At 51.1% G+C, this 19,673-nt stretch overlaps 1 protein-coding gene across 1 annotated transcript in view; it reads left to right on the forward strand.

The window, feature by feature from the left end:
* Window positions 1–19,673, forward strand: part of PLEKHA7 (pleckstrin homology domain containing A7) — a 213,415-nt gene that overhangs the window by 192,166 nt on the left and 1,576 nt on the right. Inside the window, exons 18-27 of the mRNA XM_045895292.3 lie at window positions 2,774–2,882; window positions 3,260–3,486; window positions 6,506–6,694; window positions 6,794–6,911; window positions 8,939–9,042; window positions 9,545–9,745; window positions 12,574–12,732; window positions 15,172–15,305; window positions 16,093–16,235; window positions 17,801–17,911. Coding sequence (XP_045751248.1) covers window positions 2,774–2,882; window positions 3,260–3,486; window positions 6,506–6,694; window positions 6,794–6,911; window positions 8,939–9,042; window positions 9,545–9,745; window positions 12,574–12,732; window positions 15,172–15,305; window positions 16,093–16,235; window positions 17,801–17,901 — 1,485 coding nt within the window. The 3' untranslated portion in view covers window positions 17,902–17,911. The remainder of the gene's footprint in view (window positions 1–2,773; window positions 2,883–3,259; window positions 3,487–6,505; window positions 6,695–6,793; window positions 6,912–8,938; window positions 9,043–9,544; window positions 9,746–12,573; window positions 12,733–15,171; window positions 15,306–16,092; window positions 16,236–17,800; window positions 17,912–19,673) is intronic.

The following is a 19,673-nucleotide window of genomic DNA, read 5'->3' on the forward strand; positions in this document are numbered from 1 at the left end:
AGAACCCTCAGTTTGTTTCTCAGAGTCCATAGTCTCTCATGGTTCGTCTCCTCCTCTGATGTCCCCCCCTTCATTCTTCTCCTCCTGCTATGATTGGGCCTTTTTTCACTCACCATCTATGTACTGAGAACCTGTTGGGTACCCAGGCCTGTGGAGATATACCAAGGGCACATAGTCTACTTGTAGAATCAGGAAAGTCCTTAAGTATCGCACATGTAAGAATTCTTCCACTCGAGGGTGGCTGGGTGCCTTGAGAGGACATGGGGTGTGAAGCCTTTGTTTTTAAGTCCATGGGGAGTGATCAAGGCTACCTTCTCCCACGACAATTTAAAAATTAAAAGAATATTTGATGTTTAAACAACTCTATTAAAAGGTGTCCACAGGGTAATACCCAAAATATATAAAGGACTTATACAAGTCAACACCAAAACAAACAAGCAAACAAACAAAAAAACAACCCAGAGAACAAAAAACATTTAAAAATGGGCAGAGGACCCTAATAGACATTTTTCCAAAGATACACAGATGGCCAACAGACACATGAAAAAATGCTCAAGATCAGTAATCATCAGGGAAATGTAAATCAAAACCACAGTGAGATCACCTTATACCTGTCAGAATGGCTAAAATCAAAAAGATAAGAAATAAATGTTGGTGAAGATGTGGAGAAGGAGGGAGGACCCTCATGTACTATTTGGTGGGAGTGTAAATTGGTGCAGCCACTCAGGAAAACAGCATGGAGGTTCCTCAAAAAAAATTCAAAATGCCATATGATCCAACAATTCCTCTACTGGGTTTTTAGGCAAAGGAAGTGAAAACACTAATTTGAAAACATATATGCACCCCTATGTTTATTGAAGCATATTTACAATAGCCAAGATATGGAAGCAACCTAAATGTCCATTGCTAGACAGATTTCTAAAGAAGATGTGTTATACACACACACAATGGAATGTTATGCAGTTATAAAAAAGATGAGCTCATGCCGTTTGCAAGAACATGGATGGACCCAGAGGGTATTATGCTAAGTGAAATAAGTCAGACCGAGAAAGACAAATACCACATGATTTCAGTCATGTGGAATCTAAAAAACAAAAGACTAAACAAAAAAAGAATCAGAGCTATAAGCACAGAGAACAAACTGATGGTTGCCAGAGGGAAGGGGGTTGGGGGTAATGCACAAATCAGGTGAGGAGGAGTGGGAGGTACAGGCTTCCAGTTATGGAATGAATAAATTGTGGGAATAAAAGGCACAGCATAGGGAATATAATAATATTGTAATAGTGTTGTATCTTGACAGATGGTAGCTACACTTGTGGTGAGCGTAGTGTAAGGTATAGAGAAGTTGAATCACAATGTTGTACACCTGAAACTAATGTAACATTGTGTGTCAACTATACTCAGTAAAATGCCCAGAGTCCCTTAATCATGATAAAACCTGCTCACCTCTTTCTAGGGCCTACCCCTATCTGATATCATTTGTGACTTGTCAGAGTGTGCACATGTACTTTTAAAAAAATAACGATTTTATCACATAATTCACATACCATAAAATTCACCCTTTTAAAGTCTACAATTCAGTGGTTTTTAGAATATTCAGAGTTGTGCACCTAGCACCACAATCAATTTTATAACACTTTCATCATCCCCAAACTCCCCAGCCCTGCTCTAGCCAACCACTGTTGTACTTTGTGTCTCTATGGATTTACGTATTCTGGACATTTTGTATAAGTGAAATCATATAAATTGTGGCCTTTGTGTCTAGCTTCTTTCACACGGCAGAAACATTTTCAAGGTTGGTTCATGTTGTAACACGTATCAATACTTCATTTCTTTTTATTGCCAAATATTCACTGCCCATTGTGCTTTTAAATGAACCTCAAATCCCAGGATTCAGCTTTGTCTTTTCAAAGATGCTCTTTATATTCTGGGGATAGTGTAACCTCTAGTCTCTGCCTTCTCTTCCCTTCTGCCATGGTTGCCTAAAACAGTCTATTTTTTTTTAATTGTGATAAAATATGCATAACATAACCTTATTACCTTAGTCATTTTTATTTTTATTTTTTTAATTTTTAAATTTTTATTTTTTTAAGATTTTATTTATTTGAGACAGAGAGAATGAGAGAGAGCGAGCACATGAGAGGGGGGAGGGTCAGAGGGAGAAGCAGACTCCCTGCCAAGCAGGGAGCCCGATGCGGGACTCGATCCAGGGACTCCAGGATCATGACCTGAGCCGAAGGCAGTCGCTTAACCAACTGAGCCACCCAGGCGCCCCTACCTTAGTCATTTTTAATGTGCAGGTGAGTAGTGTTAAGTACATTCACACTGTGCAGCCAGTTTTCAGAACTCTCCTCATCTTGCAAAACTGGAACCCTGTACCCATTAAACAATACTCCTCATTCCCATCTCTACCCCGACCTCTGGTAACCACTCTTCTGTCTCTGACTTTGATTACTGTAGATACTTTATAAGTGGAAGTGTGCAGTACTTAAGGCAGTTTATTTTTAAATTAGGGGGAGCTAGGCAAGGTGAATCAGAGAAAGCTCCTCTGAATTTCTCCCCTGGATCTTGGGCGTCTTCTATATGTGTGTTTCCCTGTGAAGCTCCGAGGCAGGCATGGGTCTAGCCCTGGTGGAGTTTCCAAAGGGGATGCTGCCCACCCCCGCCCCCTGCCAGGGTGAGGGACTATGTCTGAAATGACAGCATAAGTCCTAATGAGAAACTTCTGGTGAAGTGCTAAGAAGGAAATGAACCACCACCTTGTCTTTTTCAGGAGAAATCGCAGATACAGAAGGATCTCTGGAGGATTGAAGATGTCATTGCTGGCCTGAGTGCAAATAAAGAGAACTTTAGAATCCTGGTGGAATCGGTCAAAAATCCAGGTGAGGGGGCGCCTGGGTGGCTCAGTCATTAAGCGTCTGCCTTTGGCTCAGGTCATGATCCCAGGGTCCTGGGATCGAGCCCCGCATCGGGCTCCCTGCTCTGCGGGGACCCTGCTTCTCCCTCTTCCACTCCCCCTGCTTGTGTTCCTGCTCTCACTATGTCTCTCTGTAAAATAAATAAATAAAATCTTTAAAAAAAAAAAAAATCCAGGTGAGTGGGCAGTCTTCCTGGGTGTGGGGGTGTTGGAGACCAGCAACCACGTATATGGGCTGACCCTTGAGGAGGTCAGGTCTTTATGGCACAAGTCACTCCCCTTGTCTCCAAGGAAGAGGGTCCTTATTGCAGCCCATCTTTTGTTTCCCTCCATGCCCCTTAGAGAGAAAAACGGTGCCTTTGTTTCCTCACCCACCTGTGCCTTCACTCTCGACTTCTGAGAGCAAGCCACCCCCACAGCCCAGCCCTCCCACTAGCCCCGTGAGGACCCCTCTGGAGGTTCGACTCTTCCCCCAGCTGCAAACCTATGTGCCGTACCGACCTCATCCACCCCAACTGAGGAAAGTGACATCCCCTCTTCAGTCACCAACCAAGACGAAGCCCAAAGTTGTAAGTATTGATGACCAGGAGCTGAGCGGCATTGTTTTCTCTCTGGGATATGATTGTCTCACTGTCCTCAGGTCAGCCTTTGTTGGAAGAGAAGCTTTTGGGGAAACCTGGAGAGACAGAACCAGCCAGAGTCCCAAGCTATGAACAGTTAAAGAGTGGTGGAGCCAAACATTGTGCTTTAGACTTCCAGAACTGGAAGGGCCCTTAGAGAGGATCTAGCCCAGTCTTCCCATTTTGCAGTTGGGAAAACTGAGGCCCAGCAAGAGGAAGTGACTGTGCTAAGTAGGATGGAATTTGTGATATATATCACACAGAGCAGGTGGTTGCCCCACGTGGACTCCATGCAAACCTGTAGTTACTCAAGCCTGTGGGTGATGGACTCCTCTCAGCAAAAAAGTGTCTTTGTCTTCACTGGCAGTTGAACACTCTGCTGGGTTGTAGGATACAGTTGATCTTCACAATAACCACATGGAGTATAGACAGGAAGGTCTATATCCCATCCCCCACATAAGAGATCTGAGGCCCAAAGGCATTAACATTTGCTGAAGGTCTCCATGTTAGTGGATCCAATCCACATCTCCTGTTCTTTGTGCCATCTACCATCTACCTGGACATTCAGCCCAGATCCTCAGATCAGGTTTGTGGCCCCTGTGGTTGCCTGAGCCAGGACCTTGGCTTGCCTGGCAGAGAGAAGGGCCAAGCTTTCGACAGAGTCTGGGAGCACGGGAGACTTTAAGAAAATAGAAGATGTGGTCAGGTACTGTGATGGTTCACGTCTCCAGTGCCAGGCCAGCCTTGGCTGGAAAATACAAGGGATCTGGTCCAAGTGACAGGGAAGCCATAGTAGAGGGGACCTCCAGGTTTTGCCAACAAAGGCTTAGAGGAGCTTTGCCTGGGCACGGGGTGTGCCTAGGACCTCTGACAAGGTTGGTGTGCGGTGCTGGCTAAAGCACGCAAGTTCCCATACCTGGGTCCTCACTGTCCACCTGCTTCCAGCCATCTCCCAGGGCCCAGAGCTGGAAGACAGATGCTGGGACTGAGTCATTGTGAATTTCTTCATGTTGAGGTCTCCTTCCCAATTTTATATCTATGAAGTCAAAAAACAGGAGGTGGGAAATAGTAAAACACAGCAGGAATGGCTAGGGCAGAATGGCTAGCTTCTGACTTAAGGCAAAATGCCTGCTAGCCAGGATGAGGAGCAGAGGGGAAAATATGGTAGCCTGGGAGCTGGACTGCCTGGATTGCAGTTCTTGTTCTCTCACTGGTCCTTGGGCAAGGGCTTCCTCAGTTTCCCCTTGTACACAACAAGAAGCTTGGAATAGATGGTCACAGAGGCTCTTCACAGCTGAGTCCTCTGTGGCCCGCAGGCAGGGCTTAAGTTGGCTGAACATCAGAGTCCTTGGGAGGGTCTTCTTTCCCTTCCTTCACCAGGTTTACCATTTGTTATTGTTGTTTATTTGTTTTATATTTTTGTTTGTGAAACAATGATATCCTGAGATTGACATAAAACATGAATATATAATTTAACAAATAATAAAGAGACCACCCATTTATACCAATACCCAAACCAAGAAATAGAACTTTGTCTGCAACTAGAGACCTTAGGCCCATCAGTCCTTTTCTGCCAGAAGTAACCATTATCACTATCTTGACTTTTTGGATAATTTCCTTGCCTTTTTTTTTTTTTAATTTTGCTACCCGTGTCTAAACACTTGAGTTTTGCCTATGCGTGGTACTGTATTCTTCTGTATCTTGCACCTTGTCTTCAACATTATGTTTGTGAGACTTATCCACATTGTTGCAGGTAGCTATAGTTCTTTCATTTTTATTTGGCTTATTTTCTTGAATTTAATGTCACTTACTTTTCTATTAGATAATATTCTCAAAGGGCACAAAATCAAAAGATACAAAAAAGTATATAATAAAATGTCTCTTCCCACCCTCCATCTTTTCTTTAGTCCAAGGCAGTTTTGTGTTTGTGTCAATGTTTTATGTTTCTCTTTCTGGGGAACTTTTTAGAAATTGATGATTCCAGGACATTGTCAGGGTTGGAAGCCGCTGATGCTCAGAGAGCGTGTGGGTATCTGGGACAGGAGGCTTAACTTTCACACAATAGTGAACTGTGTCACTTTACTAGAATGCTGATAAACCTTCATAGAGCAAGCTTAAGCACGCTTTTCTGACCTTTGCAAAATCCTGAAAAACAAAGCAAAATTAAACTAAGGAAGGGGGGGCAGTTAGGAAGGATGGTCCCTGGTTCCAGGAGTGGGTGTTCGTGGCAGTCAGGGGCCAGGCTGTTGGTCTGTGCAGAAGCCACAGCCCTCAGAGAGAGTTTATTAGGGGGTGGGGGGTCAGTTTCAAGGAAAATAGTTCTATTCATCACTACCCAGGGAGTGGGCTGCCAGGAAGGCAGTGGTGAGTCACCCGTTGCTGACTGCTTATTCAGTCCCTGAATCAGGAAGGAGGAAATATTTTGTAGCCACCCACATTTCTGATAGAAAGGGCATGGACAGGGGATGTAGACTGTCCTTCTCAGATCGCAACCTGTTGAAGGATCCAGAGACCATGCAGGGACAATGAGCCAGCTCAGTCTGAGAACTTTGGGGTGGGGTAGATGTTTGTTCTCCAGGCGGCAGTGGTGGTGGTGTGCTGTCATAGACATACAGATAAGCACAGAGTTACCAGCTTATTCCCCCCTCCCCACCTTGGTACGCTTCAAGGAAGTGGAGTAAGACCACGGACCCAGGAGACCGGATTTTGTGTAGATAATGCTTTGAAAAGTGGAAAATGAGTGAATTGAAGGGAAGAGTAGGATTAGAGCCGAGGCATCCCCCTTCTTTGCAGCTCATCTGGGGGAAATGTTGGCATCCCTGGGCTGACGTGGTCCTACTCTGCAAGCCTGAGGTGGCCTGCTTAGGCCCGCTCCAGTCTTTTGGGCCACCACTTCAGTGGTGCCACCAGGCATCTTCCCTCCAGCTCCCTCTAACCGGGCACTGATTCTGGTTCTTTTTCTGAGCAGGAAGACGAGGCACCTCCCAGGCCCCCACTCCCTGAGCTCTATAGTCCAGAGGACCAGCCCCCGGCTGTGCCACCTCTGCCAAAGGAGGCCACTATCATCCGGCACACTTCAGTGAGGGGTCTGAAACGCCAGTCGGACGAGAGGAAGCGAGACCGGGAGCAGGGGCAGTGTGTGAATGGGGACTCAAGGGTGAGCAGGGGGGACCCCTGGGGCTGCCCCGCTGTGTGTGAGGGGAGGGAAGGTGGCGTGACCCTGGGCAGGTACGACAGCCTCAGACTCTGCCCACAGGTGGAGCTCCGGTCATACGTTAGTGAGCCTGAGCTGGTGACTTTCAGTGGGGACATGGCCCAGCCCTCCCTGGGACTAGTGGGCCCTGACAGCAGGTACCAGACACTGCCAGGCAGAGGTAAGGCAAACCTGTCCATGGAGGCTTTCTGGGAACCCCCGCTACTACCATACCACTGCTCCCCGGTCGCTCACCGTGTACCTTACACCCTTCTGCCTGCAGCTTGGGGCCTCAGCATGGGCAGCAGTTGTCAAGGAGACTCTGGGCTGCAGGGAGGGCCTGTCCTTCCTTCCTCTGGCCTACATCCTGATTCTCTTCCTTTTTTATTACATCTGCCCCTGGAAGTAATGATAGTAGCAATTACTTTAAAGCCCAGCACAGTTCCAGGCTCTTTATATTCACCTAGTTAATATTTATAATAATTCTATGAAGGAAGTACTATTATCATCATCCCCATTGTAGAGATAAGAGAACTAAGACTCAGAGAAATTAACTAACTTGCCAAATAGCCAGCAAGTGATGGAGCCAGAATACGATCCCAGCGTTCTGGCTCCAGAGCCATGCACCCTGCAGGCTGGGATGTTGGGTGACTGCCATCAGTTTGGCCATCTCAGGCCTTCCAGAGGGATTTTTGCTCTCCTGTATCACTCCAAGACTCCATGTGTCCTTTCTTTAAACAAACACGCTTTTCTCAGTTGGGCCGCCTCCTCGCTGTTCTCCCCTATCCCTTCAAGATGGGGATGGGAATAGACTTAGGCCCTTAGGGTCTCCCATACCCCCTTTGTCCCCATAGCAGACCCTCTTCTCAGAAATCCCCTTAAAGGGAGGTCTGGCCTTTTTGCATCTGGGTGTCCTGGAATCCCTGAGCAGGCTGACCACACTCCTTCCATCTGTTCCTCACCTGATCGTCCTGTCTGCTCCCTAAGGTGGGCGGTCAAGTGCTTTCCCCACCGGCCGGGTGCAGAAGCAGAAGGAGCCACAGCTATGGTTCTGGCACCTGCAGGGTTCTGAGACTCCCAGCCCGCCACACTGCCTTGGCATGCTATGGCCTGAGCTGGTCCCTGGAGGGCATAGGCTCTGGACTTTGCTGAAGGGGGCCACAGCAACCCTTGGCACTGTGCCCAGGGACACTGTTCCCTTAATTCAGTATATCAATGACAGTGTTAGTAGTATTTGGGGCAGGACAGTTCTTTGTTGCTCAGGATTCTCTTTGCATTGCAGGGCACTGATCGTTCTTTTCCCTACGTGCTAAGTGCTAGTGGTGTCCTCAGTCGGTGTGATGCCCGTTTCCAGGTGTCAGGGACCACCGCTGATCAGAACTGGTGTTAGTGGAGAAAGCACAGGCAGTGGCACCAGCCGGCCAGGGTGACATGATTTCTCTAAGCCATAGGACCCAGACATGGGAAGCACATGGTCGATGATATTCCTACCATGTGACTTTGGACAAGTTCCTTGACCTCTCTGAGCCTTAGACTGTGCATCTCTACAATGGTCAGGTAATGCTTACGTGGTCAGGCCAGTGGAACAAAATCTATATAAAACACGTCGCACAGTGCCTGCCTGTTACATAGTTAAGTGCTCAATAAATACTTGGTGCTGCTGCTTTTCCTTCCTTCATTTATTCATTCAGTCATTCAGTCAGTCGGTCAGGCAGGCATTGTTAAATTTGCAGGCTAGTTGGACAGGTGTGTTGGCACTGTGGTCAGTGCGGTAACCAATGCATATACTGAAGGATATAGAGGATAATAAATTCTGCCTGGGGCATTTGGGAAGGCTTCACACAGGCAGGGCATGCAGGTTGGGTCATGCAGGATGCATAGGAGTGCATCAGGAAAAAAGGATGAAGGGCATTCCTTCCCCTTCATCCTTTCTACCTGCCAAGCAGCCCAGGTCTTCTGCATGTGAAGGAAGACTAGGGTGGTCTATAGAGCTCCAGGGATGCTGTTCCCCACTGGGGACAAAGAGCACCCCTGGGTTGACCCCTCATCCTCTACTGAGCCTTTCTCTTCTAGGCCCTGGGGAAGAAGAAGAATGGGTTGTTGGCTAGGTCCTCATGGTCCCCTCTCAGGAGTGGGAGGTGGTTCAGGCGGGGCTGGTGGCCTGTCCACCCCATCGCAAATAATTTGCACTTCTCTTTCCTCATTAAGGGCTCTCGGGGTCCACATCAAGACTCCAGCAGTCGTCCACCATTGCTCCCTACGTCACGCTCCGGAGGGGTCTAAATGCCGAAAGCAGCAAGGTGACCTTCCCTGTGAGTGGCCTTGAGAGGGAAGGGCTCTGAGGTGGATGGTGACTGGCAATCCTGTGAGCCCCAGGGATGGCCTCTGAGGTGACCTCAGCCCCTCCTGAGCTCAGGGTCCCTGTCACCATGTGCTCAGTGATGCCTTTCCCACTGCCCACCTAGAAGGACATCATCTGGCTCTCTCCATTTCTTGAGGACCACCCCTCATCTTTCTCTCCTGCCTTTCAGGCTCATAGGAGGAGGGTACTCAGAAAGTCGGTACCCTGAGTTCTGGCCCCATCACATGCTACCTGTGTGTCCAGCTGGACAGACCTGGGCCTCAGTGTCTGCATCTGCAGAATGGGGTCCTCTCCAGAGAGCCTGAATGTGCTTAGAGGAGCTAGAGTGTGTGTGCATGTGTGTGTGCGTGCGTGTGCATGTGCGTGTGAGAGAGAGAGAGAGAGGACAGGAATGATGGCTGCCCTCTGGGTCCCAGCCCAGCTGTGCTGCCTCTCACCCTCCTGCTCCGCAGAGACCCAAGAGTGCCTTGGAACGCCTGTACTCAGGGGACCACCAGCGGGGCAAGATGAGTGTGGAGGAGCAGTTGGAGCGCATGAAGCGGCACCAGAAGGCGCTGGTCCGGGAGCGCAAGAGGACGCTGAGCCAAGGAGAGAGGACGGGTCTGCCCTCGTCCCGCTACCTCAGCCAACCTCTCCCCGGAGATCTCGGCTCAGTATGTTAGGAGGGTCCAGGCAGGTGGGGCTGGGACGGGGAGCAGAGCTTCCCCGAGTTCCCCAAACACACATGAACATCACACCCCAGAGAGAGTAGGCTTTCCACCGAGATGGTTCAGAGAACACCCCACGGGCTGTGTGTCCACAACCCGGCCACTTGTGTGACCTGGTCAGAGGGTGATCTGGAATCAGAGAAGGAGTGAGGATGTCACGGCAGGAGCCTAGCAGCCAGAGAAAATGTCCCAAGTTTGTTCCCCAAGCTGAACTTGAGAGAGGACTTTGTAGCATTTGGAGTCTCAGCTGGATCAAGGACTTGGGAGTACAGAGTTCAGGAATGAAGGAGGAAGATGGTGATATGATTTGGTGAGGAGGAGTGCAAGCCAGCCAGCCTCCCAGACCTCTGAGCGATGCCCGATGCCCTGCGGAGCAACTGAGCACAGGGTCGGGCTCCACAGCCCTGAGGGCTGGCGCTCTCCCCCAGCTTGTGGTGCTGGCAGGCCTCACGGTGCCCCCCAAGAGCCGGGGGAGACCTGTGCTGCCCCCTGGTGTGCTTGCGGGCACTGCACCCTGCCCACAGTCCCCTTCTGTCCCTTTGGGAAACATTCCATTTGACTTTTCCCTGTTGTTTGAAATCACGTGTTTCCCTAGCCCTCTAGCCAGACTGCTCTTTCCCTAATTCATTGCACAAGCTCTTTTGCTTTTAGTGTTACCGCTCATTGCCTCTCTAATCCTGCCTGATTGTGTTGACGGAAGCTTCTAATTTGCGTTGAACATTCCCTAACGGGCCTGTGCTCTTTGTTACCAGGCTTGTAATAGCCGCTCTTGTCTCCGTAGCCTAGCTAGCACTCCCATGTGTGACTCACCTTTCTGCTGCCCCCATGATGCAGGCCTACTGACTCATAATTCCCTTAACCCAAAAGCCGCCCCACAAGGCTGAGCCAACCTGCTGCCTGAGGGCCGTGATCATGGGCAGAGGTCTAGGCATTATGAGTTGATCAAAGTCCATGCCTTACACCCGGACGGTAGACACAGGCTTCAGAGATTGCACGTTTAAATAAATCCTACCAAGTCTAAAGTGGTTCAGTGTTAATTCTTCCAGTCCTATTGCACAATTTCTTATGGAAAACTTTTTGTGTTTCTAGTATATAATAATTTGAACGGATGCCAAGATATGTTCTGTATTCAGAGGGCCTCTCTCTAGCTGTCAGCACAGACACCAAAGGGGTGAGACCCAGGACACTCATATCCCGAAAAGCTGCAAAGCCAGTAACTTTTAAACTTTATAAGCAAATGTCATTTGGGGTAACACTGACCTTTTACAACCTGATGTCTCAAATGTAGAAAGATTATCTAAAAATCGTAACTTGAGTATCTTGTAATTTTTCTCTTAAAAAAGACTTGTGTGAGTCTCTGCATCAACGCCAATAAACGTGTTGCTTAATGACAATGGATTGGCGTGGTTCTTCCCCAGGATACATCATAGAGTCCAGTGAACTTTTGCTGTTTGTGGAAACAATCAGGCTGGGTTTCAATGAGGACTTGTCTCTATTTGGGGCATTTGTGAGCATGTAAGAAAATGTGCATTTTCTTTGGGAATCATTAAATTAACTTTTCTTCCTTAAAACTTCAAATGCCTAATCCTTTCATACTGTAATTGGAAATCATCACCTAAGAGCAATTACATTGGCTTCAGTCGGTATTGAGAGCTTGTGCATGAATGGGTGAAATGTGCCGATAGAGCTATGGGTTTGGGGCTTTGGGGTCACTTGAGGGGGATCAAAGACAATCATGACCACTTGGAGCTCTGTGAGATGTATGGGGTGGGATGGAGGAGGTCTGCTGGGATGAAGAAGCATCTGCTTGGTTTCTGCTCAAGAAAAGAGAGTCTTTGAGCCTGTTCCCTCCTCTCAACAATCTGCTCAGTGTCAAAGGCCTGTGAGGACATAGACCATAGATGATTTGAAAGGCCCCTCTAGAGTTGCAGGGTTTCGTTTGGGTCTTAAAATGGCCAGTTTAGTTTTTCCCTCTGTGAAGAGATGCTTGTTACATAGCTGATACTAAGGAAGAGCCTGGGAAATGTTGCATTTGATTTAGCATTTCAATTTTGCGTAGTTTCATTTTTTTTCTAACTTAAAACATCTGCCCCCAGATAGATGTCTGGGTAAGCAGCAGTTTAGCTGCCTCCCTAGGCCCAAGCTAGACCTTCCCTACCCTGATGTGGGTGCAATATCCCTCACCCCTAAATGTATCCTCTTGGGAGTACCCATTAGAGAAGGTCTTGGCTATTGGTACGTGCTTACCAGGGCCTCAAAGGGCTTGTTTTTTCCATCATTTCTGAGCTGAGTTATATGGCTCCCGAATGAGAAAGCCTTCTACAAGCTATGGGGCAGCTTCTCTGGAGCTCTGTTGCAGGCTCTGTTTTGGGGTCACCCTCTTAGACCTAGAAACTTCCTGTATCTCTGGGGACCATTGTGAGTCTGAAGTCATGGGTCTCAGAACTGGGCCCTAGAGGTATATGTGTGAATCCTTTGGGGGCGCAGATGGGAGAGAAATTAGCAGCCTGGCATCCGGTCATATAAATGGGGGCAGAGGTCTCCTCCATTACATGGGTTTACAGCACCCTGCAGGGACCATCTATGTCCCACAACTACAACCTTGTTTTAGAGATGAGGCTGAGGGGCTCAAGGTCACATGGCTTTATCCCAACGGGTCACAGGCCCCCTTCCCAAGGACCCCAGTGCCTGCAGGCCCCATCCAAAAGGGGACAAGCCTGGCTCTTTTAGCAGTCACAAAGTGACTACACTTAACCTTCTTGTTCTGTTGCCAGTGGAAGCGCGAGCAGGACTTTGACCTGCGGTTGCTGGAACGGGCCATGCAAGGGGAGAGAAAGGACAAGGAGGAAAATGGCTGGTTGAAAGTGCAGGCCATGCCTGTCACTGAGGTGGACCTGGAGCCTCAAGACTATGACTTGGACATCAGTAGAGAGGTGAGGGCAGGGTCTTCCTTCGTGTCCCCTCAGGAGAAATAGCCTTTGGCTCATGGCCTGACCAACCCTCCCAGTGGCACTGGGTCGGGGTGCGGCAGGGGGGGGAGGGGGGGGTTGTCCTGAATGGGGACAAGGCTCAGCTTCAGTGCGGCCAGGAGAATGGATGAATAGCGGCTTGAGGCAATAAAAGGAGCCAAGACATTTTTTTTTTAAAGATTATTTATTTGTTTTTGAGAGAGAGAGAGAGAGAGAGGATGAGCAGAGAGTGAAGCAGACTCCCTGCTGAGCAGGGGACTCGAAGCGGGACTCAATCCCAGGACCCTGGGATCATGACCTGAGCTGAAGGCAGACACATAACAGACTGAGCCATCCAGGCGCCCCAGAGCCAAGGCATTTTGATGCAGATTCAGATCTATCGATCTCTCTATCTCCATAATTGAGGGCAAGTCATTTAACTTCTCTGAGCCTTGGTTTCCTCGACAGTAAAGTGGTTGTGGTGAGGAGGAAGTGACTCAGCACATTGCCTGGAGGATGAGCAGTGGTCAGAAAACCATGAGCACAGGGCCTGGCATGTAGTAGGCATGTGACATGTAGTAGGCATGTGATGAGATGTTGTTATTGGGAAATGCTCCCCGGAAAACTAGGAGTTGGCCTTGCGACTGGCCAGTGAGGCCAACTTGGGAAATTAGACGTGGGGAGGGCAGGGGGCTGGTTTGTGGAGGCGAGCAGGGTTGAAAAATGACAGGTGAAATTTCCAGCCCTGGAGGAGCCTCGGAGACCTGCGTAGTTCTGGTCTGAGTTCTTCTAGTGCCCTCTGGTGGCACAAATGCATCATGACTGGCCAGGCCCAGAAAAGCAAGTAACCCCTGGGTCTTCTATCATTCAGGAATGTGTCTTACCCAAGGGAAGAGCAAGGAATTAAGAGGGTGACAGGCTCAGGGTCTTCAAGACACGGGAGGTCTCCTGTGGCCTATATTGTGCCATTTGTAAGCTCTGTAGAACAGTGTCTATGGCTGTTTGGTTCATCTCTGTGCACTTAGTGCCTAGCACAGGGCCTGGCGCGTAGTAGGTGCTCTGTAAATATTTCCCAAGTGACAACTCTGTTGAGTGAAGTACACAGAGGTCCACAGATACCCTACAAATATTTGTATGAGGACTTGGCGTGCCCTGAAACTCTATGAGAGGAAATGTTCTCGCTACTTGAAGGATAGATTTAGCAGGGTGTGGGAAAATTAATACCTGTGGAGTTGCTGAGTTCTGGGGTCAGCTGGGGCTCCAGAGGTTAAGGAAGCTGGTCCCCCACCCTCAGACCTTTCCCCTTTGGCACCTCTGCAACAACCAAAGGTCTGTGCTTTCTCAGATTCACACAAGAAGCTTCTCCCTGCTGCTTTGGCAATGGAAGTATGCTTCGCGGTGTCCTAATTGGCCTGCCAGCCAGGGGAAAAAGTCCTTTCTTATCTCTAACCTAAATCCCTCCTGCTACAATGTAATCTACTTCCTTCCTCTGGATCTGCCCTCATTGGAAATAACAGAAAAGAGCTGATTTCTTGCCATCTTTGACCAGAATGAAAGGTTCTGCATGGGTTTAAATTCAAGTCCAGATCTGCCCTGGGATTGGATTTAGCTTGTTTTTAGAAGCTTCAACCAACCTCATTTTAATGTGCTTTTGTAGTTCAAGGAGGAAGAAATTCCCTGGGGTATGCAAAAGTTGCCTTTAGCATTCTGAGTTTAAGCAGGGTGTCAGCAGGCTGAGGTTGCTGCTGGGCTCACATCAGAGACTGGTTGGGGGGAGCTGGGGACATGTCCTCTTGCGACCAGTGGATACTGCATGGCTGCTTACTGTAGAGCAGAGGAGCTTCTGTAGGGACAGAAAGCATTATCACTTCCTTTCATCCACCCACCCAACCACCCACCCAAGGAGTATTTGCTAAAGGGCTACTGAGTGTCAGGTCCCTGCACTAGACAGCAGAGAGACAAACAGAAAACAGGACGGGATACCAGGGGTGGAGTGGGGAGGGGCAGGGAAGACTTCTGGAAGTGAGGTCCAAAGGGTCACAAGGAGTGGAGTGAACAGAAGAACATCCCGTGCAGAGGAAAGAGCAGGGGCAGAGACCACACGGGGGGTCAGTGTGGCTGTGTAGGTTGGCAGGGCTCAGCTCATATTGAAGGCGGCATTAAGGATAATCATTTTATCCTGAGGGCTTCCGGTCTCGCTGTCTTGCCTTTCCCCTTCCCTTCCCTTGGCCTGAAGGAGGTTATCTGGTGTGGTGGAAAGAACACAGTTGAGATCCCGACTCCACAGTGGACTGCATTGATCTCAGCAAGTTACTTAACTCTGTGGGCTCCGTGTGCTTCCTTGTGCTGGGGAACAGGGCGAGGAGCAAGTTTTAAACCCAATATCTGAGCCCCCCTGCCACTGCCGCCCGGTCCTTTCCTCAGCTGGCCAAACCAGAGAAGGTCTCCATCCCTGAGCGTTACGTGGAGCTGGACCCTGAGGAACCGCCCAGCCTTGAGGAGCTGCAGGCGCGGTATCGCAAAGCCGAGAAGATCCGCAACATCCTTGCTCGTTCCAGGTCAGCTCTTACGATGCTCGAGTCTTGACAGCCTGCTAGGCCTACCCTGGGGGTGTCTCTACTACCTGGGCCCTGGCCTAGGCTGACTAGGGTGCATGTTTTGCCGGGTCCCTGACTCAGGTAAGCCCTGTTTATTGCAAAGGGCAGGCTGGCTCTCAGAATGGCACCAGTGGATCTGTGAGGAGGCTTGCTAGGTCATCTGCAAGTCCTGAAATACGCAATAGAGGGCCACCCTGGTCCTTTGCCCCCAGATCTGTGTCTTGTGATGCTGGCCAATGTAGGGAGCGGAGCCAAGTGTGACAGTGAGGTGGACACAGCTGGAGATCGACCCCAAGGCTGGTCCTCCGGAGTTAGAGCCTATGTTCCCTCACACAGATCCCTAGACCAGAGCCAGGGGCTCAGCCTTGTCCTGAGGTGCCAAAGGCCTTGCCCACTTCCCTGGAGGCCAGGACGGGAGGCTTTCCTATCTCCCCAGCCCCTGGAGCTTCAGAAGCATAAACCTGGTATTGGAGGGCCTCTCAGAGTTAGATTAGCCTTTTCATTTCAGGATTTAATAGGAACGCAGAGCTGGCACTCTCTTCTTAAGGCCGTGATCCCCCAGAGGAGGAACAAAGCTGTGGCTGGGTGTTTGGGAGAAGCACATACACCTTTGTCTAGAGAGAAAGGGCACTGTGTTTATCTGATGCCCCCTAAAAGGGTGAGAGCCTCTAGGCCAGGGAGACCCTCCTCTCCTGGGGCAGACGCCGGGGTGGGGAGTGCCCTAGCCTGCTTTCTGGCCCTCCTGCAGCGTGTGCAACCGGCCGCCACCCTCAGGCCAGGACCGGAACAGCGTGGCCGACCTGGACTCGCAGCTGCTGGAGCAGGCGCGTATCATCAACGTCTCCCACACGCTGGCCTCTGAGGCCTCCCGGCGCAGCAAGCAGGTGGCAGGTGAGGCCAAGGAGGCCGGCCTCCAAGTCTGGCTCCCACTCGCTGCTTGGGCTCGGAGCCCAGCATGGCCTGTCAGGGAGTCTGCAGAAAACCAGCTGTCAGGCTTGGTAGTTGAAGGGCAGTGGCATGTTCTCCTGTCCCACGAACACCCCAGGGCTTGGGAGGTGAGGTGGGGCGGGGCGGGTGGTGAGAGAACCACCCTGAGCGCTACGGAGTGTCAGAGGCGAGAGGTCCGGGAGAGGGTGTCTCTAGCTGCTTCTTAAATCTGGGAGTGGTGCTGCTGTTCAGCTTTCTCTGAGAATGTGGGTTAAGAACAGGTTTTTCTGGGGCCTCAGGGGCCAAGGCGAAAGTTTCTGGCTTCACAGAAAGGGGGCAGGAAAGCACTGGTGTTTGGATTTCTTGCTGGGGCAAGGTAAAGGGGGCCCCTCTAGTCCCCCCTGAAGCCCCTGCTTTGGCTCCCAATCAGAGCCACTGTCCCCTTTGTCAGAGTGGACTGTGCCAGTAAGCAGTACTTGGGAAGTGGGACTTTGCTGGCCAGTGGGGAAAAAATGTCACCATGGGATGGGAAGGGGCATGTGTGCATGTGCACACGTGTGTGTATGTGTGTGTACAAGGCTTTCTCTTCAGCAAGGAAACAGACGCGTGGCTCCTCCCTCCCACATCTCGGCTCCCCGTCTGTGCCCTCCCAGTTGACCCAGTGCTATTTGTCCCCCAGATGCAGGGGCCACTGTGTGTCTGGGTAGTGCCTGTGGCCGGGTGTGCGCTAGGCCTTCCAGGGAGGGTGTGATCATAGAGCCTGAAATGCTGTCACAGCCCCCCTGGGCCCCCAACCCTGGCCAAAGGGTCTGGAAGTGATGAAGGGTGGGGCCTGCTGGACCCTGAGGGGACTGGCTCTGGAAGTCTGGTCTGAGGAGCAGAGCTTGAACATCACTTCGAGAAGCCAGGGGAGTAGCCTCGGGCAAGGGGAAAGCTGTTTCCTGTTCCCCCCATGCTGTGATCCTGCAGAGTCCCTACAGTCCTTGCTGTCCTCACTCCTTTGAAGACATGCTAAGTGGGCTGAGCCGGTGGTTGGTGTGGCTGGGGAGACCGTAGAAGACTCACCCAGACCCCTCCTCCCAGTGATCCTGGGGGCTCCCTGTGGCCCATCGTGGTCGTTTTGACTCCTTTCCATGTGGAGGGGTCCAGCAGGGAGACTCCCCCTGCCCACACCGTGAGGTGTCTAGCCTGAGCTTGCCCTACCCACGTGGACCTCGGCTTCCATACGGCTGGCAGGCAAGCCTGCCCTGGCGCACACCCTGCAGGCACTTAGCAGGGCCTCCTGCACCTCCCCACCGAGTGGCCCCCTTTCCTGCAGCCTTTCCTTACTCTGGCTCCCTCTCTCTAGCTCAGGGGCATATCTGGGAACTGCAGGCTGGTGCCAGCCGGGCCCCCACCGGGCCCCATGGCCATTAGTGGTGGGCAGCGCGGCCCACGCCACTGCAGCCCTGCTGAGTGTGCGGCATCTGGTGCTGCCGGGAGCAGATGAGGAGCCTAACGCCCCGCTTAATTCCTGTGTGCCCGTCTAGCGCAGCAGCTGGCCCTCTTCCCGCCTAAAGCCCCCCTGTCCTCCAGGACGGTGCCACCTTACCCCCCCTTAAGCAACGGACTCCACTACACCTTTGTCTAACACCTTCCAAGTAAGAGCCCTGCCTGGCCTGCCCCTCCCCTAGCGCCGAGCATGCCCTCCCCTCCCCTCGGCCGCCGCCGGGATGATTGCAGTGCCACCTGCTGACGCTTCCTGCTTCCTTCCACAGGCAAAGCGGCCGCTGGGGAGACCGCCCTGGACTGGCAGGCAGGTGGGGGATGGATGGTTTTTAGGAACTCAGCTCTCAGTGGCTTTGCTACAGGAGAGGCTGGGTGATCCAAGCCCCCTGCTTCCCTGAAATAGAAGCTACAACGGTATTCCCTCTCCCCAGCTCTCGTCCCTGCAGGGAGCCCAGTGCCCCAAGGGACCAGTGCAGGCCAGGCTGCCAGCTTGGGGTGGAAGAGTTAGTCTCAGCCTCTCCGGGCTTTGGCCAGAGAATTGGAAGAACTGGAAGACCAGAAAAATCCCGGAAACGGGCCCAGTGAGGAGATGGAGGCTCACTCCAGGCCAAATGGAATTGATGTTGGAGCAAGGACTAGGACTGCCCTTTTCGGCACTTGAGCACCTCAGGAGGGGAAGAGGAAGGGAAGCTTCAGGGGGAGGCCACCCAAGGCAATGTGAAGTTGGCCCTCAGCATTCAGAATGTTCTGGGACCACTCCTTGTGGGACCTCCCCATGAGAGCATTTAGTGATGAGAGGCAGGGAGGGATTAGGAGTCAGGAGGCCCAGCTTCTGGTCCAGTCTTGTAGTGAGTCCGTGGCCTGAGCCCACTTGCCTCACCCGGACAGGGGAGGGTCAGACCAGAAGTCTCAGCAGTCCTCGCCCTGACGTTCCATCTTGCCATCAATTTGTAGGGCTTCCCTCTTTTTCCTCTGTATGTATTTAACGGTTGGCAGGGTTGAGTACCTGCTATGTGCCAGGCATTATGCTAAGCCTCTCCTTCGATCCACACAACCACCCTATGAAGATATTCACCCCCATTTTATAGATGAGGAAATGAAGCTCAGAGACTTTGAGGGACTTGCCCAAGGAGTTGAAGCTGTGTCAGAGCCAGGGTTTGAACCCTTACGGTGCAGGTTCAGAGCCTTTGTTCCCTGTCACCACTGTGGACTCATCTGGGCCATGCCCAGGAGCTCTAGGTGTCTGCAGAAGGGAGGGACAGAGAGTGTGTGCATTGGGGTGGGGGGTTTGTGATTTTCAGCAGGTGTCCCCCAGCCTGGTGCCCTGCCAGCCTGAGGGTGGAAGGAAGAGGTTGGCCTGCTTGGGCCAGGCTCTCGGAAAGTGTGCATTAGAGACCCCGCGACTGAAGAACCACAGGGAAATGCTCCAGCCACGTCCTTTGTAAAGGCCACAGGGACCTGTTGGGGCCACAGTAGGGTGTGTGGATTTCTCCTGGAGATTTGAGTATGGTGACACCATGCCAGGCCACGGAGAGGCCGGGGAGAGGCCCAGGAGAGGCCCTGTTCCTCCAGGCTTTTGACACCCCCGTAGTTGTGAGATAGGCCTTTAATGCTTTTTTCAGAGTGCATCCGCATTCCCGTTTGCCCTCCTGTTAGGGTAAATACTCATTAGGAGGTGGGTATGACCATTCTGTTTTTAGGTTAAAAAAATGAGACTCACGGAGGCTGAGAGCAAGCGTTACTCAGAGTGACTCAGTGAATGAAGGGCAGGGCCAGAACTGACCCCAGAGTCCTCTTTGCTCAGGCCTTTTGCCCTATCAGAGCAGAGACCCAATCTAGGGGCCAGCATGTGTCTGGCAAAACTTTCTGGAAGTGGTAGGAGTGAAGAAAGGGTGGGGCCCAGGGCCCATGAGT

Source organism: Mirounga angustirostris, unplaced genomic scaffold (genome assembly GCF_029215605.1).
Source record: "Mirounga angustirostris isolate CCGP_5_RB_7025 unplaced genomic scaffold, mMirAng1.0.hap1 SCAF_13, whole genome shotgun sequence".
Taxonomy (NCBI): Eukaryota; Metazoa; Chordata; class Mammalia; order Carnivora; family Phocidae; genus Mirounga; species Mirounga angustirostris.